Source organism: Larus michahellis, chromosome 4, assembly GCF_964199755.1.
Source record: "Larus michahellis chromosome 4, bLarMic1.1, whole genome shotgun sequence".
NCBI lineage: Eukaryota > Metazoa > Chordata > Aves > Charadriiformes > Laridae > Larus > Larus michahellis.
In genome coordinates, this window is record NC_133899.1 from 87,907,073 (window position 1) to 87,926,282 (window position 19,210).

Consider the following 19,210-nt stretch of genomic DNA (forward strand, 5'->3'; position numbering starts at 1 on the left):
TCGTTTAATGAAGTAACAAGTACCTCCATGAAGGGAGAACAACTGTAGCTTCTTAGAGATTCTCAACCCAACCCTCGATCCATCTGAACCACACTACAGCTTCAGATGGCTAATATATAAAATGAAACAAAATATTTGGCATGCAGATCTAGGAATACATCTTTTACGGAGGTAACCTGATTTGTCCAGGAGTCACACAATTTCAAGATAAATCCCTGGAGACGATAAATCAGAGCTCTCAACAAAGACATAACACATATGGAAGCTGCTGAACCCCTTCCTGTCCCATTGCACACCTCGAATAGGAAGCACGAGAAGCACCCCAAATTACCCACTGGATTTTAATCTGCAGTCCACATTCCTAAAACTCATGTACCGTGCTAAAAGCAACTCAATTTTAAGGCTCGAACATATTTTCTTTTTCTCCAGCCATGAACTCTTTCATTAAAAAGCTTTGACAGGGGTATTAGAAAGAATGACAATAGTCAATAAAAGCACACAGCAGAGCACACAGGAAATTGCAGTTTGTGTATCAGGACTGAAGTCCTAGATATTTAAAATTTTAAGCATTGGCATTGCCTTGACCTGTACCCTAAATGCAGGTTTTACCTTCTGTCAGGCCAGAAACATTCAAAACCATTCACCATCAAGTATCTCTTAAAAGAAGAGCCTCTTGGAAATTAGGTTGCCTTCCCTTCTGAAGGATATAATTTTTCAATAGAGCTCTCTAATAAAAAAAGCAATTGCTTTGCACCAGTCTTGTACCCATTACGGAAAACACCAAATCTACCATAAGACTACCATATCCTTTTATGTCCTACATTTAAAAGATTCAATTGTGATTGGGATCAAACATCAAATCCTAATGAGCTGTCTTTCCCTGGAATTATTAAGCTACAAATTATGTATGGAGATGATCTCTGTTCTCATCAACGTTATCTTATTCTTATTTCTCCTTCCTGAATAATTATTTGTTACTTAGCAGTTTTAAGCAAAAATGTGTATTAATGTCTGAGGATGGAGATTTTTCTTTTCTGAAGCATGGCTATGGAAAAAAGTAGTAAACAAGAAACATTTCTTCCTTTTCTCTCTGACACAATTCTTCAGAGGCCATAGGTTCATCACCTTTTGAAGGGGTAAAAAAGCGTAACAGCATACATTTAATAACAAAATTTTTATCTCCGAGAATATTACTGAGGAAAGTAATTTCAGTAAAAGCAGTTTCTGCCACAGTAGAGATTAAAAATAGCCACAAAATACTATACAGATGGCTCAACAGATCTAACACATTACTGTGCAGAGACACAGATTACTCTACCTCTAGGACACTGCTCTTTTTGATAGGCATACCTTTGGATACAAGTAGAAGAAGAAAAAATTGTGGGGGTGAAGAAGAATGAGATTCGTTTCTTCAAAATGCTCCGTGTCTTTTTATAACACTACGTTAAGCTCTGCTGCAGCTTTTGAAAACCGAGGGTTTCACTCTGCTACACAATCTGAACAAAGAGCAAGACAAAACCATGGTGGCACATGGTGGCAGCCTCCTACTGCAACCACCTCCTCACTCTGTCAAGAAGGAAAAAAGAAAGAAAAAAAAAAAAATAACCCACCAAACTCTAACCAGAGACAAATCCTTGGGTTATAAATGCCTTTTTATTTTTTTTTTCCTCTTTTCTCCTTCTTATTGAAGATTCCTAGAAACCCAAGAGACTGAAGAACTTGGTTCTATTCTTCAAAGCCTTGTAAAGACAGCTTTGGTCCTGAACGCACTACTTATCTTCTCAGCTAGAACAAAGTGCTCAGAGTAGTTAAGGAAATAAAATGCGGTCTAGCCCATTCGATCCTGCATCTTAAAAGTTAACTCTCTTCAGCAAGTGAATCTGAATATTATGTTACCTGGCAATAGGTACAGGCTCTGTTTCTAAAAAGGTTAAAATCGATTTCCATTTATTTTCAGGAACTATTACCTTCATTGATTTATATCCTTCCTATATGATTCAGACTCCACACAGAAGTAATGCCCGTTCAATCCCCCCAAAGAAATGAAGCTTGGTCTTAATGCAAGTGAAGCATACAAGGCACAGCTGTGATGGGCAGCTGGCCATTTCATGAGGATTACCACTGATTCTATAAAAAAAGGGAATTTAGGGCACTGGGTTTTGAGCAGCTAGAAAACAACCAGTGTATTTAGTCAAAACCTTAGCTACAGTAAGTTAGAAATGACAGTAAGCGAAATTTTAAATTTAAAGTAGGAGAATGATATAAAAATAACAAATTCAAGAAAACTACACAAAATGATGTGATGCTCTCTGCTGCTGGGAGATCAGTGCCTATGGACTTCAGAGTATCAGATTCTCAGCTTCTTTTAAATACCTCATGATTAGATGATGAGTTCTTGATTATGATTAACATTTGCTTAGTTTTCCTGTAGCCTTTTACACAAGATTTCACGCTGTCCTCCCCCATCCCTAGAAGCTGTAGGTTGAGAAAAACAGAGACCAAGATCCTTCAGGTGGATTTAGCACAAATCACACTGCGTATGAGATATTCAGGAAAGGGATATACATACTAGTCAATGCTGTGCAGGCTCCATAGCTCCATAAAAGCATCCTCTCTTTTCCAAAGCCTTATGACGGGCAAGGCACCTTAATCAGGATTTCTTCAGGAATACGGAGGAGAGAACAACAATCTACTTATTGAGATGTAACTAGCAAAACCCACTAGGTTATTTTGAAGTTTTACAACTACCACAAACATACAATTTCATAAATCGCATGGCATAGCTTGGTTTCAAGCAACTAAATTTCATCCCTGAACTTGAACATAATGAAGTTAGTTTTGGGGTGGGTTTTTTTTAAAAGATTACGACAGAACAGCTGAATAGCTCCTGAAGGGTCTTGACAGGACTCTGGAAGTCGTTAATCATTATTGTAATTAAAGAAACATTTCCTTATGAAAACTAAGGATTAACACTGTGGCTCCAAGTCACCTGATACTTTTATAAACGCATCTACATCAGTTGGGGGGGGTTATATTAATTAACTTTGAACCTGACTAAACAAGACATTTTACAATTTGAGACAACACCACTCATTACTGCACACAAGATAAGATTAAATGGAAAACCTCTACAGCAAGGAACTAGATTTATTGTGGAATTACCAGAATGGAATAAGTGCTTTGAATTATTTATTTCCCACTAACCATTCAAAGAGAAGAACTTGAATGTGGCAAAATCCAATAAGTGAACCCACGATTTATGTATGAAGCAGACCACATTAAATCATAATTTATGGTATACTATAAGAAAAAAAAAAGTTTGTTAACAACTAAAACAACAGGAAGAATGCAAAGGGATGCTCATAAAGAAAGAAATCTTGGTTCCATCTTATCTGTCAAAGTAGAATAACAGAGAAAAAAAAATATAGTAAAAACGTCAGTTTCAGGATCAAGAAAAAAAAACAAACAAACAAACAAGGTCTATTGTGGGAATTCTAGTGGGAGGTGTCCCTGCCCATAGCAGGGGGTTGGAACTAGATGATCTTTAAGGTCCCTTCCAACTCTAACCATTCTACGATGGTTCTATGAACTATCTTTTGTCTATCAGGAACACAATAGAGATTTTATAGCGACGGTAATCACAACTGAAAATTTACCTTTGCATCTATTGACCAGGAAAAGCTTTTATTTTGCCTTGAAAAACCCCAAAACAACCAACCAACCAGATAAAAGGACTGACCCAAAGTAGCACTTGTAACGCCAGAGCCCCCCTCGCAATGACAGATATTACTGCTTCTTAAGATTTACGCTTGGGCAACGGCACGATGCGAAGACAAACCAGAAACAACCCTAGAAACAACAGCCGAGGGTGACCGACCCGTCCGCATCACTCAGATCACCTGTACAGCAACTGAAAGCCACAAAGCAGCACCTTTTCTCAGGGAGAAAAACTTTCCCACCGAGGGAACGGCTGGCGGCGCCGGGCCGGGGCCGGGGCCGGGACCTGGGGTGGGTCGGTCGGGCCGGGGCCCCTTGGCCCCCGCAGCCGCCGGGGCGCGGGATGGCGGCTCGGCTCGTCCCTCTGAGCGTCCTTCCATGCGCTGCCACCTCGCGTCTTGAAAACCGGTAAAATACCCGAAAACATCAACACGCCTCCGGAGGGGGACCCGCATGCGGGCACCCACAGAGGATGCACCTGGCACCCGCCGGGGCGTTCCTGCGCGGAAACCGTAGCGGGGTCCCGCAGCCGCTGGGAGCGGCGTGTGTGTCCCCCTCCCCGGGCGATGGGGACAGAGATTTCTACTGACCTTTCTGCTGCCGAAAAGACTGGATGGAGCCCGAGTGGTGAACCATCTTGGCGGACGGCAGCCTGCCAGCTGCCAGCCCGCCGGCTGCGGGGCGGCGGCAGCGGCGGGGGCGGGAACCCGGCGGCGCGGCCTCGCCCGCCCCGGCCCAGCTCGGCCCGCCCCGGCCCGGCCCGCAGTCCCCGGCGCCGCCGTTGCTTTGGTAACGGGAGGACCGGCCCGACCCGCCGCGCAGCGGAGGCCGAGGGAATGGCGCCGGCAGCAGCCCGGCGGGGAGAGGCGCTAATGCGGGGCTGCGAGGGGCGGGGTCGGAGCCGGCGGCTTCCCCCACCCGCCGGGGAATGGGAATTCGGTCAGCCCCGGCCGCCCTCAGTGCTGCCGCAGAGCGGGGACCGGCGGGGTCTGCGACCACCCCCCGGGCGGGAAAGTCTCTGAGGCGGAGAGCGGGCCCGAGCCCAGCCTCGCCCAAAAACCCGTCATCGGGCTGGTTTTGTTGTTCCTGTGGCCTTCCTGTAACCCTTGTCTCTCTTTAGAAGACATCAGGTGTTACTGGTGAGCTACTGGTGAGACCTGCTCAAAGCAGCTCTGCCGAGAGGGACCTGGTGGACATCAAGTTGACCATGAGGCAGCAGCGTGTCCTTGTGGCCAAGGAGGCCAATGGTCTCCTGGGGTGCATTGAAAAGAGTGTGGCCAGCTGGTCAAAGGAGGTCATACTCCCCCTCTGCTCTGCCCTGGTGAGTCCACATCCGGAATACTGTATCCAGTTCTGGGCTCTCCAGTTCAAGAAAGACAAGGAACTGATGGAGGGAGTGCAGCGGAGGGCTACCAAGGTGATTAGGGGACTGGAACATCTCTCTTACAAAGAAAGGCTGAGGAACTTGGGTCTTTTCAGTCTAGATAAAAAGACAACTGAGGGGGGATCTTATCAATGTTTATCAATACCTAACGGGTGGGTGTCAAGAGGATGGGGCCAGACTCTTTTCAATGGTGCCCAGCAACAGAACAATCATAGAATCATAGAATTTTCATGGTTGGAAAGGACCTTTGAGATCATCAAGTCCAACCATACACACACCAAAAAAAAAAAAAAAAAAAAACAAAAAAACCCGACAACAAACAACCTACAATCTCTGCCCTTCAGAGCATGCCCTGAAGTGCCACATCTAGACGTTTCTTAAACACCTCTAGGGACGGTGACTCAACCCCCTCCCTGGGCAGGCTGTTCCAGTGCCTGACCACTCTTTCAGTAAAGTAATTCTTCCTAATATCTAACCTAAACCTCCCCTGCCGCAACTTCAGGCCAAGGGGCAACAGGCACAAACTGGAACACTGGAAATTCCATCTCAACATGAGTAAAAACTTCTTTCCTTTGAGGGTGGCAGAGCCCTGGCACAGGCTGCCCAGGGAGATGGTGGAGTCTCCAACTCTGGAGACATTCCAAACCCACCTGGACGCGTTCCTGTGCCACCTGCTCTAAGTGAACTTGCATTGGCAGGGGAGTTGGACTAGGTGATCTCCGAAGGTCTCTTCCAACTCCTGACATTCTGTGATTGTTAAGGGAAGCTAAGTATAAATTGCACCTCCTTTAATGTAGTAACAGACGCGTTTACACCGAGGCACTGTGAGTTTGGTTTGTATGTCAGCCCCTCCATCCCCGTCATCGCACCATAAACCTGTGTTGCATCACCAGCCTTTTTTTCATATATGTTATAAAATTTACAGTCTTAATCTTACTGGAGATGGCTTTTTACAAAAAGACACTGAATTGCACATTCAAGGCCTGATGTGGCCCATTTCTATGCTATTTGTGTTATAATTTCCCCTTTGTCCACAGTGTATGCCAAGAGGCTCATTCCAGATGATAAAAGAGTCAAATTTATAAGGCTTTAATATCTTTCCCTGTCTCCCTCTGCTGGCATTATTCTCTCTGGATTCTGAGTAAATTTCACGATAGTATCATTCAACTCCTGTAAAATGTTTGGGGTTTAATTTTTCTACCACAATTACCTCTTTTTCTGATCCTCCTAAATTCAGTCAGTCCATTATTCCAGCTTGCATCTAGAGTATCTACCTCCTCTTCTCCATTTAGGGATACACACATTATTTACTTGACAGGAGTTAATTAAATCACCTATTTCAACATCTGCAGCTCCTTCAAAGTGTGGGGCTCCATTTGTGTGCTAAAAGATATACTAGAGATTTCCTCCGATATTAAAGCAAAGCTAGAACTTTCCCATAGTTGACTGGGGCTTGTAGTATACCATCTGCTTAAAAAATGACATGATTGCCACCCCTTACTACAGGCCTGTCTGTACTATAAAGTTGTACTACTCTGTCGATACCAGTTTAGTTAAACCACCATGATAGGTACATATCTGTTTTTTTTAGTATAAGGATGTTTTTCCACTATGAAAAAAATACCGAAAAGCCATATATAAAACCAATACATCCACACAAGGGCTCTTATAGTTAGATAGATAAAATAAAAACTGCATCCTAACCAGGGAGGTTTTCTCCAGCACTTCTTTCTAGAGTATACCAGACATTGCTTTTATGTAACGCATAGCTGACACATCCAACTGTTACCATAAGGGAAAAAAATAACCTTACCTCCTCAGGATAGCTGACCAAATTTTGTTTTTGTTGGGAACATTTGCAGAAGGTTTGTTGTCAGTTAGTTTAGGAAAAGATGCAGAAGCTATGGTGGTGCAAAGACATTATCCTACTCATTTGTCAGTCTCTGGGAGCTTTCTGCACACTGAAGGTAATAATGAGGCATTCCTCTGCACTCCAGCAATTTCAGGAAAACTGCTGGGAACAGCTCTTTCCTGCTGAGAGACAGCACTATAGATGTTCCATGGCAGAAAAAGGCAAGTGGAGACCAGCCAGGCTGGCTCTTGTTGATCAACAAATGCTGGAAAACAAGGAGCAAGCCAAAAGAAGAGGTAGCATCAAGTCCTTATTTACCTTCAAGCTTTAGTGTAGATGTTAGAATGGACAAGTAGCAATTAAAACCAAAATCTATACCCAGCAACTGGGAGTCACCAGAGGAAAAAAAAAAAGTATAATTCAAACTATAAACTTAGTAGTTAATAATCATATGTAGTCCGCAAACAGCAAGTGTAGTTCTTTCTGTAATGGTCTAAACCTTTGTAAGGTTCTAGGCCCCAGCTATTTCTCCGAGTGACCTTGACTGACACCTTTGACTTGCAGGTGAAGTAGAAGAGCAGCATACATTATGTTCCCTTCCTTACCAGAGGAAAACAAGAGGGCCGTTATCTGTTCTCTTATGATAATAATCTACAAAATGCAGAAGGGAAGAAAAGGTGCCGGTAAGTAAAATTACAGCCTAAAGAGGTTATCTCACAAACTCTTGGAAAAGAGGCTGTCAGCTGGCTGGGACTCAGCGCCATCCATCTAATTTGTCATCCACAGTCCTCCGTGGAGAGTTAACAGGACTGAATTCAAATAGATTTATCCAACTGTGTTAGTGCACAGAACGATGGGGAGAGAAAGCCAGGCTAAGGCAGTGCTCAGAAACACAGCAGAAGAATTAAATTCTGAGGAAATAAATTACTTATTTTTCTACTAGTTTCTTAATAATAGAGCTCTATTTTTAGCAGTAGATAGCACATACACACGAAACTACAGATATGACAGCTGGGAGTAAGGTCTGCAAAGAGAAGAAAAATATCTCTACAAAGGTGTTTTAAAATTAAATCCTTCACACTGTTGCCTGACTAAGCTTGATAATTGCAAAATATGATAATATGAGAAGCTGGAAAGATAATTATTTGGTAAATAAGGAGAGATTGGTCCAGTTTAATGGTATTTTTAGAGTGCAGACAACAGAACAATTACTAATCGATGGCTAAGATATGTAGGAAATGCGTACATTCTTAAGCTTCATATGCACAAACTACCTTGGCCCTGAAGCTCATTAAAATAAAAATCTACCCTCGCATTCACTGGCTAGCGAATACTCCAGCTTTTGAAATCATTAGTTATATTAAGCCAAGTCTCACATTATATCTCAGTAATATTTTGTAAACAGATCAAAATTCTGGATTTAGTGAAGAGATCAGGATCAAACAGAACTACACTTAAACCTTGTATCCCTACAAGGCAACAGAACCAAAATCATGACTCAAAAGGTTAAGGTTGATGTGCTCGCACATCTGACTGAGTTTTTCCTCAGGTTTGAGGTATTCAGTTTTGACATTAAGATTAACTCTGTTTTACAGACAGACAGGCCTTTTTCATGAAATAGAGTCTTTGTCAGGAGAGATTAGAAAGTAACATTTGTTATTTTGGTCTCGCTTCATCATAATATGTGTAGTTCTATGCATATCTGTATTACTTGGGATCTGTAAAAATTTTGCCTGATAAGAGCAGGAAGACCGAGTCTCCAGATTTACTTTCTATCAGGAAGCTGTTTTGCTAGTAAAACAGGCTATTGAGAGAGATATGCTTTAAATTAAATTTTATAATTCCATAGTGCTTTTCAGAAAGTCACAGGAAATAGAACCTTAAATTAAAACCTAATTATCCTGTGATAAGTGGCGTATGACAATTATTTCCTTAAGAAATACAGCCATCGCAAAAGTTAATTATAGCCAGCTGTTAACTATCGCCCAGAAAGAAAGCTAAACTTAGTCCAAAAGAAACTCATGAGGTTCAGTGAGTGCAAAATTGCGCACCTGGAAAAACCCCATACATCAATTCAGGCTGAGCAGCACCTCTGATGGGAAGGACCTGAAGGTTATGGGAAACACCAGCTTGAATACCAGCCAGCTGCGCCCTTGCATCACAAATAAGGCAAACCTTAGAAGAAATGTAGCCAGCAGATCAAAGGGTTATTAATCCTCTTGACTTGGCATGACTGTAGCTGCACTTGCAATATAGTGTCTTGCTTTCCTGCTTCACATCCTTTCAATTCAGGAAAGGCATTAAAGGACTGAAGAAAGTCTGTAAAAAGGGCTACCCTGGATGGTAACGGGTCTACAATATATAAACTGTGAGAAGTTGAAAAAACTGCGCTTATTTAATGTGAAAAATAAACCACAGAGTTCCATCAGCCTACAATAACTTGGAAGTCACTTGCAAAGATGACAGTACAAAGATGACCTGGATTAGTGACAACAGCCACACATTATGGCATGTGAGATTCAGACTGAACACTAGGAATAAATTTTTACAGCGTTGGTAATGCACCGTCAGAACAGGTTACCCACAAAGTAGTGAAATATCTACCCTTGAAGGTTTTCAAAATTTACTTCAACCAAGCTATGTCTGACGCAGTTTGGTGATGGCAGTGGTGATGGCAGCTTCAGAATAGGAGGTTGGATTAGATGAACTTCAATGTTTATAATAGAGGATGCAATAAAAAGCAAATGCAAGGGAGCTGGAACCAGACTAATTCAAACCAGGAGGCAGACACACAATTTTGAATTGTTATTAAAACAAACTATAAAGTTATGTTATTTTTTTCATATCTGTAATGAAGGATTTTATTGAATATATGCTTATGCAGCTCATCAAAGTGCAGAATAGCAAGATAGTATTAAATGGCCTATACTATAAACTCAAAATAAAATGTCCCTTCTCAAACATACGAATTTCTAAAATTCTTGCAAAGTACAATTTCTAAACAATTTGCAAGAAGATTTTGGGGATCAGGGTGATTCTTTAGTCTAAAATGTTGTTTGAGCAGGGGCATTAAATGTTTACAGCAGCACCCAAAATCATTGATTTTTTAATCAATTTTTATGTAATACATTTAAATAGTATGAAAAATTAATGTTCACAGAATTGTTGAGCCCATCTCTTTCAAGGAGGGCAGCTCTGCAATGCAAAATGATCTTGTTCAATATTTGCAGTAAAATTGTTTGCGAATGTTCTGATCTTACTGAAAACAATGGGAATTTTGCCATAGACCCTGGGATGATGGGGAGGCCCTTCATTAGCTCTGATAAGGCTGTCGGGCACTATGGAGAAGGTCTAGAAAGCTGATTACGGAGCATGCTAAATTGTGTAGTAGATGAATTTAAAAATTGAACATTTCTATAAAGTTTTTACTTTGTATTGCTAAGACACTAACCCTTGAAATCTCACTGATTTCCATATTTTAATATTTCATTTCTATGGTAATTTAAGAGAAGTCTTCTCTCTGTCTAGATAGAATTTTCTTATATCCATGGAATTGACTGTATTTTCTGACTAATGTAAAGTGTTTGGGCCTTGATTCTGTAGCTCACTGTAATTGCATTGCTTTTAAGCTTATGTTTTATAGATTCATGTTTATATCCTAATAATTTCCCTGAATACAGTTACTTTTCCAGTTCGGGCCTTAATTTATCCAGCTAACATGAGGAACAGAAAGAAACTTACAGTTGGTATGTTAAAGAAAATTTAATTTCCCTCAGCAAAGCAGCTCCATTTTGTTCTAGAATATTTGGGTCAAAATGCCAAGCCAGAATTCTAAGGAGTTCGGCATTCTTGTGGCTGGTGTACACTGGAACAGACCTATACAGAAGTGAAAAGATGGTGAAATGTCGGTTTGCTAAAAAATCCTTCTATAATATTGCAAAGAGATTATAAAGAAAGCACTAGTGTCAAGAAGCAGGTGAAGAGGGAAAAACAGAATTATAATAGCAGCGTCCAATATTCATGTCTATCCAAATTTCCCAGGTAGGCAACCTTCTATAAAGTCATATTTTTCTTTTCTATTGTAAGTCGCAGTTTTCTTATTTCGCATTTATCTGAAGCAAAAAGCAAGAAAGATTATTGTTAACCAACTCGGCAGTACCAGCTACCAAACTGCTGCAAAATAATTCTATTTCTGATTAGCAGCCTAATATGCCAAGTAAAGAAGAAAATAATCAGATAGACAGAAAAAAAGATCACTATCAATAATGAAGTTATCTATCATATAATTTCTGTTTCCACTGTATAAACCTATTCTGCAAACCTGTGCCTCTTTTCTTTAGTGCCACGTGCCCAACACAGGAGCCTCAAGAACGACAGCAGTAGAAACTCTTAGAAACAAGACATTAATATAGTCCTTAGCTGTATAGTCTAAATTTCCAGTAAAAAAAAAAACAAACAACCCCCAAACTCTACAGTTATCCTTTTGGCATTTCTTCCTAGATTTACTATTGTTCCCTGGGTCTTCAGCTCCTCGGTTTAGAGATTAACCCTCTATTATTGCTTAGGGCATTTCTGACAGCCAAGTCTTTCACCACCTCCAAGCTAGTTCTGTTTAGAACTTCTTAATTCTTACTATTTGGGTTTCTTTGGCCGCATAACCTGCTCTTTTTCCCAACTACACTTTTTTGCCCTCTCTCCCCCAAAAAGCCAAGAAAAGATACCTTATGAACTATTAAAAGGCAGAACAGGGGACAAACGAACGCAGTTTATGAGCATGGCCAGCCACTCGGCATGTAAAACCTCTACCTGCAAGTCATTTGGCTATTCCCACTCACGTCAAGATGGAAAGAGTAAGACAACGGTACATGAGCTTGACTTGTTACCTGCACCCAAGGGAGAAGTGAAATTGATTGATATCATTCATTCAGGAAAGACAGTCTTTCCTGATATACATTTCCTTACAGAACTCAGAACAGCAAAGTCCAAGTCCACAGCTGAAAGTTCAAGGATTTCAGTAATACAAACGAAATGGTTCAACTAAAACAGGATAGCCTCTTGACAGCAGCTGGCACCGTAATGTAATGTCACTGCATAGCAATATCAGACTTTTTCCTTTGCAACTTGTGTAAAACACTGAAATTCAGGTGTGGTAATCTTACCCTTAAATTTATCTCACAGCATGCCTGCATTCCTTGTCAGCCAAACTGCCATCATCCAAAGCAAAAGGAACTACTGAGAATTTCTTCAAAGATGGCTATTTCTTCACTGCAGCATCATCAATGAAATCGTAACAGGGTGTTTCAATTAGCATCTTCTCAGAAATTTCTCACTTCAGCATCATGCTCGCATGCAGCTTTGGCCTTTTTTCCTGTTGCATGACTAGACTCCTCCATGGCTGCATAACCCCATGTTGGGTACTGTGTCCTCATTCCAGCTCGCCACTAGAACTTCGGCATGTATTTTCTCTGACAGCGACATCTGAGAGTGGATCGATGCCAAACGTGTGAGCTGCAAGCCCACACGCGTATTTACCATGCATCAATCACCTCCCCATCATTTTGGAAGAAACATACTGAGGTGGGCTATCCTATCCCATCCCACAGACTTCTGCATTCCATCACCACAGATCTTGCCTGCTCGGCTATACCAGGTGAACTCCCACAAGACTCATAGGCAACGTTCTGCAGGGGAATTAGCACGGTGCCATCTGGCCTAGCAATCCTATATTCTGACCCGGGGAGAACGATACTATTAAACAAGAAGAAGATACGCAATAATAACATTGCAGATGCTTTTTTATAAAATTGATCTCTCTGAGCGTCCTTAACTTCACATCCAAATGCAATGATATGGGCTTTTTTATTATAGGGCAGAAGTGGAGTGCTTTCTTCAATTACTGAGTATTTTATGTAGATTTTCAAAGGACCTAAGATTGACAGAAAAGTGGGGTGAGATTTTCAAATGTAATACATTTGTGATCACATGTTGCTTTTAATTTGATCACAGTTCATCAACACCTCTGAAAATTTCAAATAATAAAAAAGGCTTATGTATTTCTGTTTTAAAGAGTCACGATGAAAAAACGTTCCAGAATTTAAATACTGTGTTGTTGAATTTGCAAGCCAGAAAATCAAAGTAATGCCGAATTGCGTGATACCTGAGGAAAAATTAGACGTCAGGAAGTGGGTGATGGGAGAGGAACACCTTCCTTGTCTACAAACGCCACACTAATTGCATGGCACCGACATGGGCCCCATAAGAGCTACAAGGAATCAAATCAAATCCGCTGTGAATGTTCTCAACGATTTATTTCAAGAGATACCTAGATTACACTTTGTTCCTATACACACACAGGTAGTCTATTAGTGTGTTAAAACATGGTTTACCCTCAGAAGATATATTTATTTCTATGCCTCTTACATGAGCCAAGTGAACTCGCTACAGACGGGATATTTGTACACTACTCGTATCCTGGACAAACAGTAATTACATGCCAAATGCTGTAAAAAGAGTAATCTCTTGGAACATGCAGTATGTACTGTTAAAGAATAATAAACAAGAGTATGAATGCTGAGGCTTGTGGACTACTCACCAGACACACCTGCAAAACCAGAACGTAAAACAGAATTAACCAAATAAACAGATTTCTTTTGATTTTTTCCTCCTCCTCCCCCTTTCCCAATTTAAATTCTTCTTTTCAGTTTCAGGCAGTGTTGTATTTGCCTAGCCTTCTGATCCTGAATCTTTTGCATTTAAAAGATGTCATACTTTGAAAAAATGAGTTGTATGTGGCCACAGGAACAATAGAAAAATGCAGTCAGTTTCATATACCTTTAGGTATAATTTTCTAAGATATTACAGGGAAATGAAGGTTTTCTTCACTGAAGAGGGCATTTCTAGCTTAACTTTCTCTTTTTTCCTCTTCCTTTAAATGGAAATTGGAGAAGTTGAGAAAGCGTGCAAGTATCAGTGCAAAGGATAATCTTTTTTTTTCCTGAGAGAGAAATGACATTTTTCTTTTAGCTTTTGGAGTAGATGGAAGGTCATAGAGCATTTTTAACAGTATTTTCTTTAGACAAAGCAAATAGCAAGCAAATAGTTTGTTCTGCCTCCCTTCCTCTCACTTTTTCCCTATGAGGCATCCATGCAAGACGCGTGACGTACTTTCATTCCACTGTGGGGTGAGAACATGAAGGATTACATACAGGTACCATCTATATGTCCCTCTATATATGCAGGCTTTATAAAGGATGTAAAGTAGGAAAGGCATTCCTGCAGGCTCCTGGGGGGTGGGTAAGGGGACCAGCTTGCAGCCAGGGGAAAAGGGACTTTCCAATTCCGACTGGCTTCAACAGAGAAGTAGGGATAATGGATGCTTTTTCCCAAACCCGCTTTCTACAGTTTGGATTGCTAAACCTATTGGGAAATTTGTTACTATATTGTTTTATAGTTACAAGGTTTTGGGGTGGGATTGGGCTGACGGAGAAGCCTAAGAGTGCCTAAGAGGTTTGGAGCTCAAGATTAGGTTGAAAGTTCATAAAGCTTTTGTCTTCACTTCATTAGGAACGGTTAAGTCTCTTCATTCCATTTAACAAAAATGACAGTATTAGAATTATAAATAGAGCTACTGAATAGCTGAGTCTATCATCTGTTTAAATTCAGGCCGAGTTTTCCATCTTGCTTTATCCTACTAGCTAATTCGTTTAGCCCTGCAGGCCTGAATTAACAGAAAGCTGGAAGCACTATATATAGTTATCTTCGATTTAAGTATAACAGGTTATTTACCTTTAAATTGGTAGGACAATTTGAGACTGTATTTCCAAATCCATTTTTAAAAGGCTTTCATGTGAAATAAATTTAACAGCTATTCTATACCTGATTCTAAACAACCTGGAAAAGGGCTGATTATTTTCAGTCAAAGTGGAATCGCACACTATGGAATTGCATTTCTTTTACTTAATAAGTTGGTTGAAAATTAAGGTAATAATGGTGTATGCACAGACACAGCTTTGCATGTCTGCTTTTTCTGTTTGTATTAAGTAGGATTCTAGCCATTCAAAATCTGTAGAAATAGAAATGTTTTTGTAATGCAAGTATTCCTGATTATTGTGTTAATGTAGAACTATACTGATTAATTACACAATGCTTCATTGTTTTTAGGAAGTTATCTGTCCTAGTTACTCTGAAAATGTATTCTCGTAAATGAAAAGCTTTTTTTTTAAATGCTCATCCGTAAAGCAGTAGCAGTTTTGATCTCTCAGTTTATTTGCATGCATTTGATTTACTCAAAAACATATACTTGGTACTGCACGAAGAGACACTGTAATCACTTCTATTTTCAGGATCGTCACCAAAAGGAAACAGAAAAAAAAATAAATCAGTACATACCTAATTCTTGCTTGTATATAGCGTTTTGATTTCACATGCTCTAAAGTGCTACGTCCCAACAGCCTGCTCAGCGGTGTTCAGCTGCTTGTAGTGCTCGCTGGGGGAGTGTCGCTCCTGACTATTACTGCTGCAGAAGTAACTGCCTGACTGTACTGTATCTTATTCCAGCATCATTTAGAACTACACAGATGAAGTAGGCTGTCAAGAGCAGAAAAATCTTTCTCAGTCTCCATGCACCCGAGGCAAAATCCGCAAGTTGTTTTCACATACCCACTTTAACCGCTTGTTTTTAAAATGTATACAAAAGCTTTGCACTTGAAATCAGATAGATACCATTTCCCTCTGCGAACTGAAAACAAGAGCTACGGAGTACTTTTGTGTGTTGTTGTCCAAATGCGAGGACTGCAGTTTCTCAAGATGAAAATGCCCGTTCACCTCAAGCCTGTCACATGCTTCTTGTTTCACTGTTTATCTCAAAAGCACGTACTGTCAGTGCTGCAGAACTTGGCGCCTTTATGATGTGCGCTCAGAGCTTTAAGAACAGTGGCAAAACATTTGTTTCAAATTATTATTAAAGCATTTTTCTCGCCTTTATTCCTTTAGAAGTGTAAAGAAATCCTGTTCCAGTAAGATTGTGTAAGTTGCAAACAGACGCTGTGTCACTTGAACCGGATCCTTTGGTTCCCCAAAGCACTGTAGCAGGATACTCAAGGATAAGTCCCCAATACAGCGTGTGGAGAGGAGAAGAGGATAACCTGGGAAATGTACCACGTCCCCCCAGCCCGCATGGGAAAAGCCAGTATCAGCCATTCTACCATCTATTTTAAGCTTCAGAGAAGCAGCATCAAATTTTTAATTACTTCAAGGAAAATATTTTGCCAGATCACTGGCAAAACCTGATTTTCTAGCTCAGTTAAGGTGTGTAAACAGGCATGACTGAAGCAAGGCGTGCTGGAACCTAAAAAGACTAATGGTGAGATGCTTATGGAGAGGAAGCATGATCACTACTTATCGAGTATTTTAAGAAAGGTAAGGCTCATTATTAGCAGTTTTAGCTTTAAACAAATAGTCAGACCAGCTACCCCCAGGGTGTTCAGCTTCTTGGGCTGGAAGATAAGAATGGAGAACAGGACAACCCCCCTGTAATCCAGGAGGAAGTAGTTAATGATTTGCTTATGCACCTGGACACGCATAAGTCTATGGGGCCGGACGGGATTCACCCAAAGGTTCTCAGGGAGCTGGCAGGAGAGCTCACCAAGCCTCTCTCCATTACCTATCAACAATCCCGGTCAACAGGAGAGGTGCCGGATGACTGGAGGGTGGCCAATGTGACGCCCATCTACAAGAAGGGCCGGAAGGAGGATCCCGGAAACTACAGGCCTGTCAGCCTGACCTCTGTACCAGGAAAGGTCATGGAGAGGATCATCCTGAGTGAGCTCTCAAGGCAAGTGCAGGGCAGCCAAGGGATCAGGGCCAGCCAGCATGAATTTATGAAAGGGAGGTCCTGCCTGACCAACTTGATCTCCTTCTATGACCATGTGACCCGCTTTCTCGATGAGGGGAAGGCTGTGGATGTTGTCTACCTGGACTTTGGTAAGGCCTTCAACACCGTCCCCCACGGCATTCTCCTGGAGAAACTGGAGAATCATGGCATAGACAAGTGTACCCTCCGCTGGATAAAAAACTGGCTGGATGGCCGTGTCCAGCGAGTTGTGATTAATGGAGCAAAACCTGGTTGGCGGCCGGTCATCAGTGGTGTCCCTCAGCGCTCAGTTTTGGGGCCAGTCTTGTTCAATATCTTTATTGATGATCTAGACAAGGGGATTGAATGCACCCTCAGTAAGTTTGCAGATGACACCAAACTAGGTGGGAGTGTTGATCTGCTTGAGGGTAGGAAGGCTCTACAGAGGGACCTGGACAGGCTGGATCAATGAGCCAAGGCCAACTGTATGAGGTTTAATAAGGCCAAGTGCCGGGTCCTGCATTTCGGTCACAACAACCCCAAGCAACGCTACAGGCTTGGGGCTGAGTGGCTGGAAAGCTGCCCAGCAGAAAAGGACCTGGGAGTGTTAGTGGACAGCCGGCTTAACATGAGCCAGCAGTGTGCCCAGGTGGCCAAGAAGACCGATAGCATCCTGGCTTGTATCAGGAATAGCGTGGCCAGCAGGAGTAGGGAAGTGATGGTGCCTCTGTACTCGGCACTGGTGAGGCCTCACCTCGAGTACTGTGTTCAGTTCTGGGCCCCTCACTACAGGAAAGACATTGAAGTGCTGGAGCGTGGCCAGAGGAGAGCCACCAAGCTGGTGAGGGGTCTGGAGAACAAGTCCTGTGAGGAGAGGCTGAGGGAGCTGGGCATGTTTAGTTTGGAGAAGAGGAGGCTGAGGGGAGACCTCATTGCCCTCTACAACCACCTGAAAGGAAACTGTAGAGAGGCAGGGGTTGGCCTCTTCTCCCAAGGGAATAACGACAGGACCAGAGGAAATGGTATGAAGCTGCGGCAAGGGAGATTTAGATTAGATATTAGGAAGAATTACTTTACTGAAAGAGTGGTCAGGCACTGGAACAGCCTGCCCAGGGAGGTGGTGGAGTCACCATCCCTGGAGGTATTTAAGAAACGTGTAGACATGGCTCTTCAGGGCATGCTCTAGTGCCCAAGATTATTGGTTTGTGGTGGGGTGTTGTGTGTGGGGTTGTGGAGTTTAGTAGGTGGGTGCTTTTTTTTTTTTTTTTTTTTATGTGGTTGGACTCGATGATCTCAGAGGTCCCTTCCAACCACTAAGATTCTGTGATCCCAAATGAAAAGCCCCATGTTTTTCCATGTTTCGGCTGTTAACTGTCTTACAAGTCAAACAGAGCTCAATTCAACATCAGGCGAGAATTTTACCTGAGAAACTTTATGGCTGCAAAAGCAGCAAATAACAGCTTAGCGGAATCCATGGGGTTCTGAAAACCATCAGCTTGGCTTGGCAAGGGTGGCTCAGGCTGCCTCTGCAAACTGTCAGCGAATCGAGCTCTGCTTGTCTGTATCCATATGTATACACCTATTTACACAAATATATACATACAAATATCCATATGCATATTTCTCACTACTTTTTTCAGGAAAGGAATCATGCTAACATAGCAGGCTTTAGCATCCTGTGCTAGGGCGTGCAGCGGGGGAGTGCGTAGGGGGTGAAGGTTCTTCTCAAAAGGCAGGTGGAGGTGAGGGAAGGAGAAAGGTGAAAAATCATCTTCAGAGCCCCCTGAAAGTCATAATTTTTTTTTTCCTGACCACTCTTTGCCAGTCTCCTCCAAGCATAACACTTTTTGAGTCATGCCATGGTAGTTGAGACAAAAACGTACTTTTTAAAATATGTATGCATATGTATCATTTATCTATATATATATGTGTGTGTGTGTGTGTGCGCGCATGAGATATTTGTCATCACTCCAAGTAATCATTCTGTTTATACTCCCTGGTGTTGTAACAGTAATGAGGAATGAAAGCCATGAATTTTGTGATCAGTAGTTGATTGGCAAAAGGCAGCAAAAAAGATGTCAAGAAAATATGTGAGCCTGGTACGCCACGTTGTTTCTGCTTTTTAGTGCACTGTGTCCTACCCAACAAATTTGTTGCCCTGTATTTATGGAACAGAGTTTATAACAGCATCCAGTGCCTTATTTTTCAAAGGTAAATGTAGCTTCTGAATAAAAAGATGGTTCCCATTGCGTGACTGGGCGTATTCGACAGAGATGCTTCCGAGTCACATACCGGTGCTGGAGCTATAAGGAGAAGGTTGCCAGGGCTGCTCCCTCAACCGCAGCCCCCACCTTCCGTCTAAGGGCCCCCAGCAGCAGGGTGCGGGTGATTCGGCGCTGTGCGCCAC

At 41.9% G+C, this 19,210-nt stretch overlaps 1 protein-coding gene across 6 annotated transcripts in view; it reads right to left on the reverse strand.

The window, feature by feature from the left end:
• Positions 1–19,210, reverse strand: part of ANO3 (anoctamin 3) — a 205,900-nt gene that overhangs the window by 132,248 nt on the left and 54,442 nt on the right. Inside the window, exons 1-2 of one of the 6 annotated variants that reach the window (XM_074586273.1) lie at positions 15,342–15,388; positions 10,695–10,829 (exon numbers count right to left, since the gene is read on the reverse strand). The exons of 2 other annotated variants lie outside the window; for them this stretch is intronic. Coding sequence is in view for 1 of the 4 variants with exons in the window: in XM_074586275.1 (XP_074442376.1) it covers positions 4,308–4,353 (46 nt within the window). In the remaining 3 variants the exon portion in view is untranslated. Of the gene's footprint in view, positions 1–1,350; positions 1,410–4,307; positions 4,554–10,694; positions 10,830–15,341; positions 15,493–19,210 lie in introns of those variants that run through there. 3 more of the 6 variants (XM_074586272.1, XM_074586275.1, XM_074586274.1) reach the window with 3 other exon arrangements.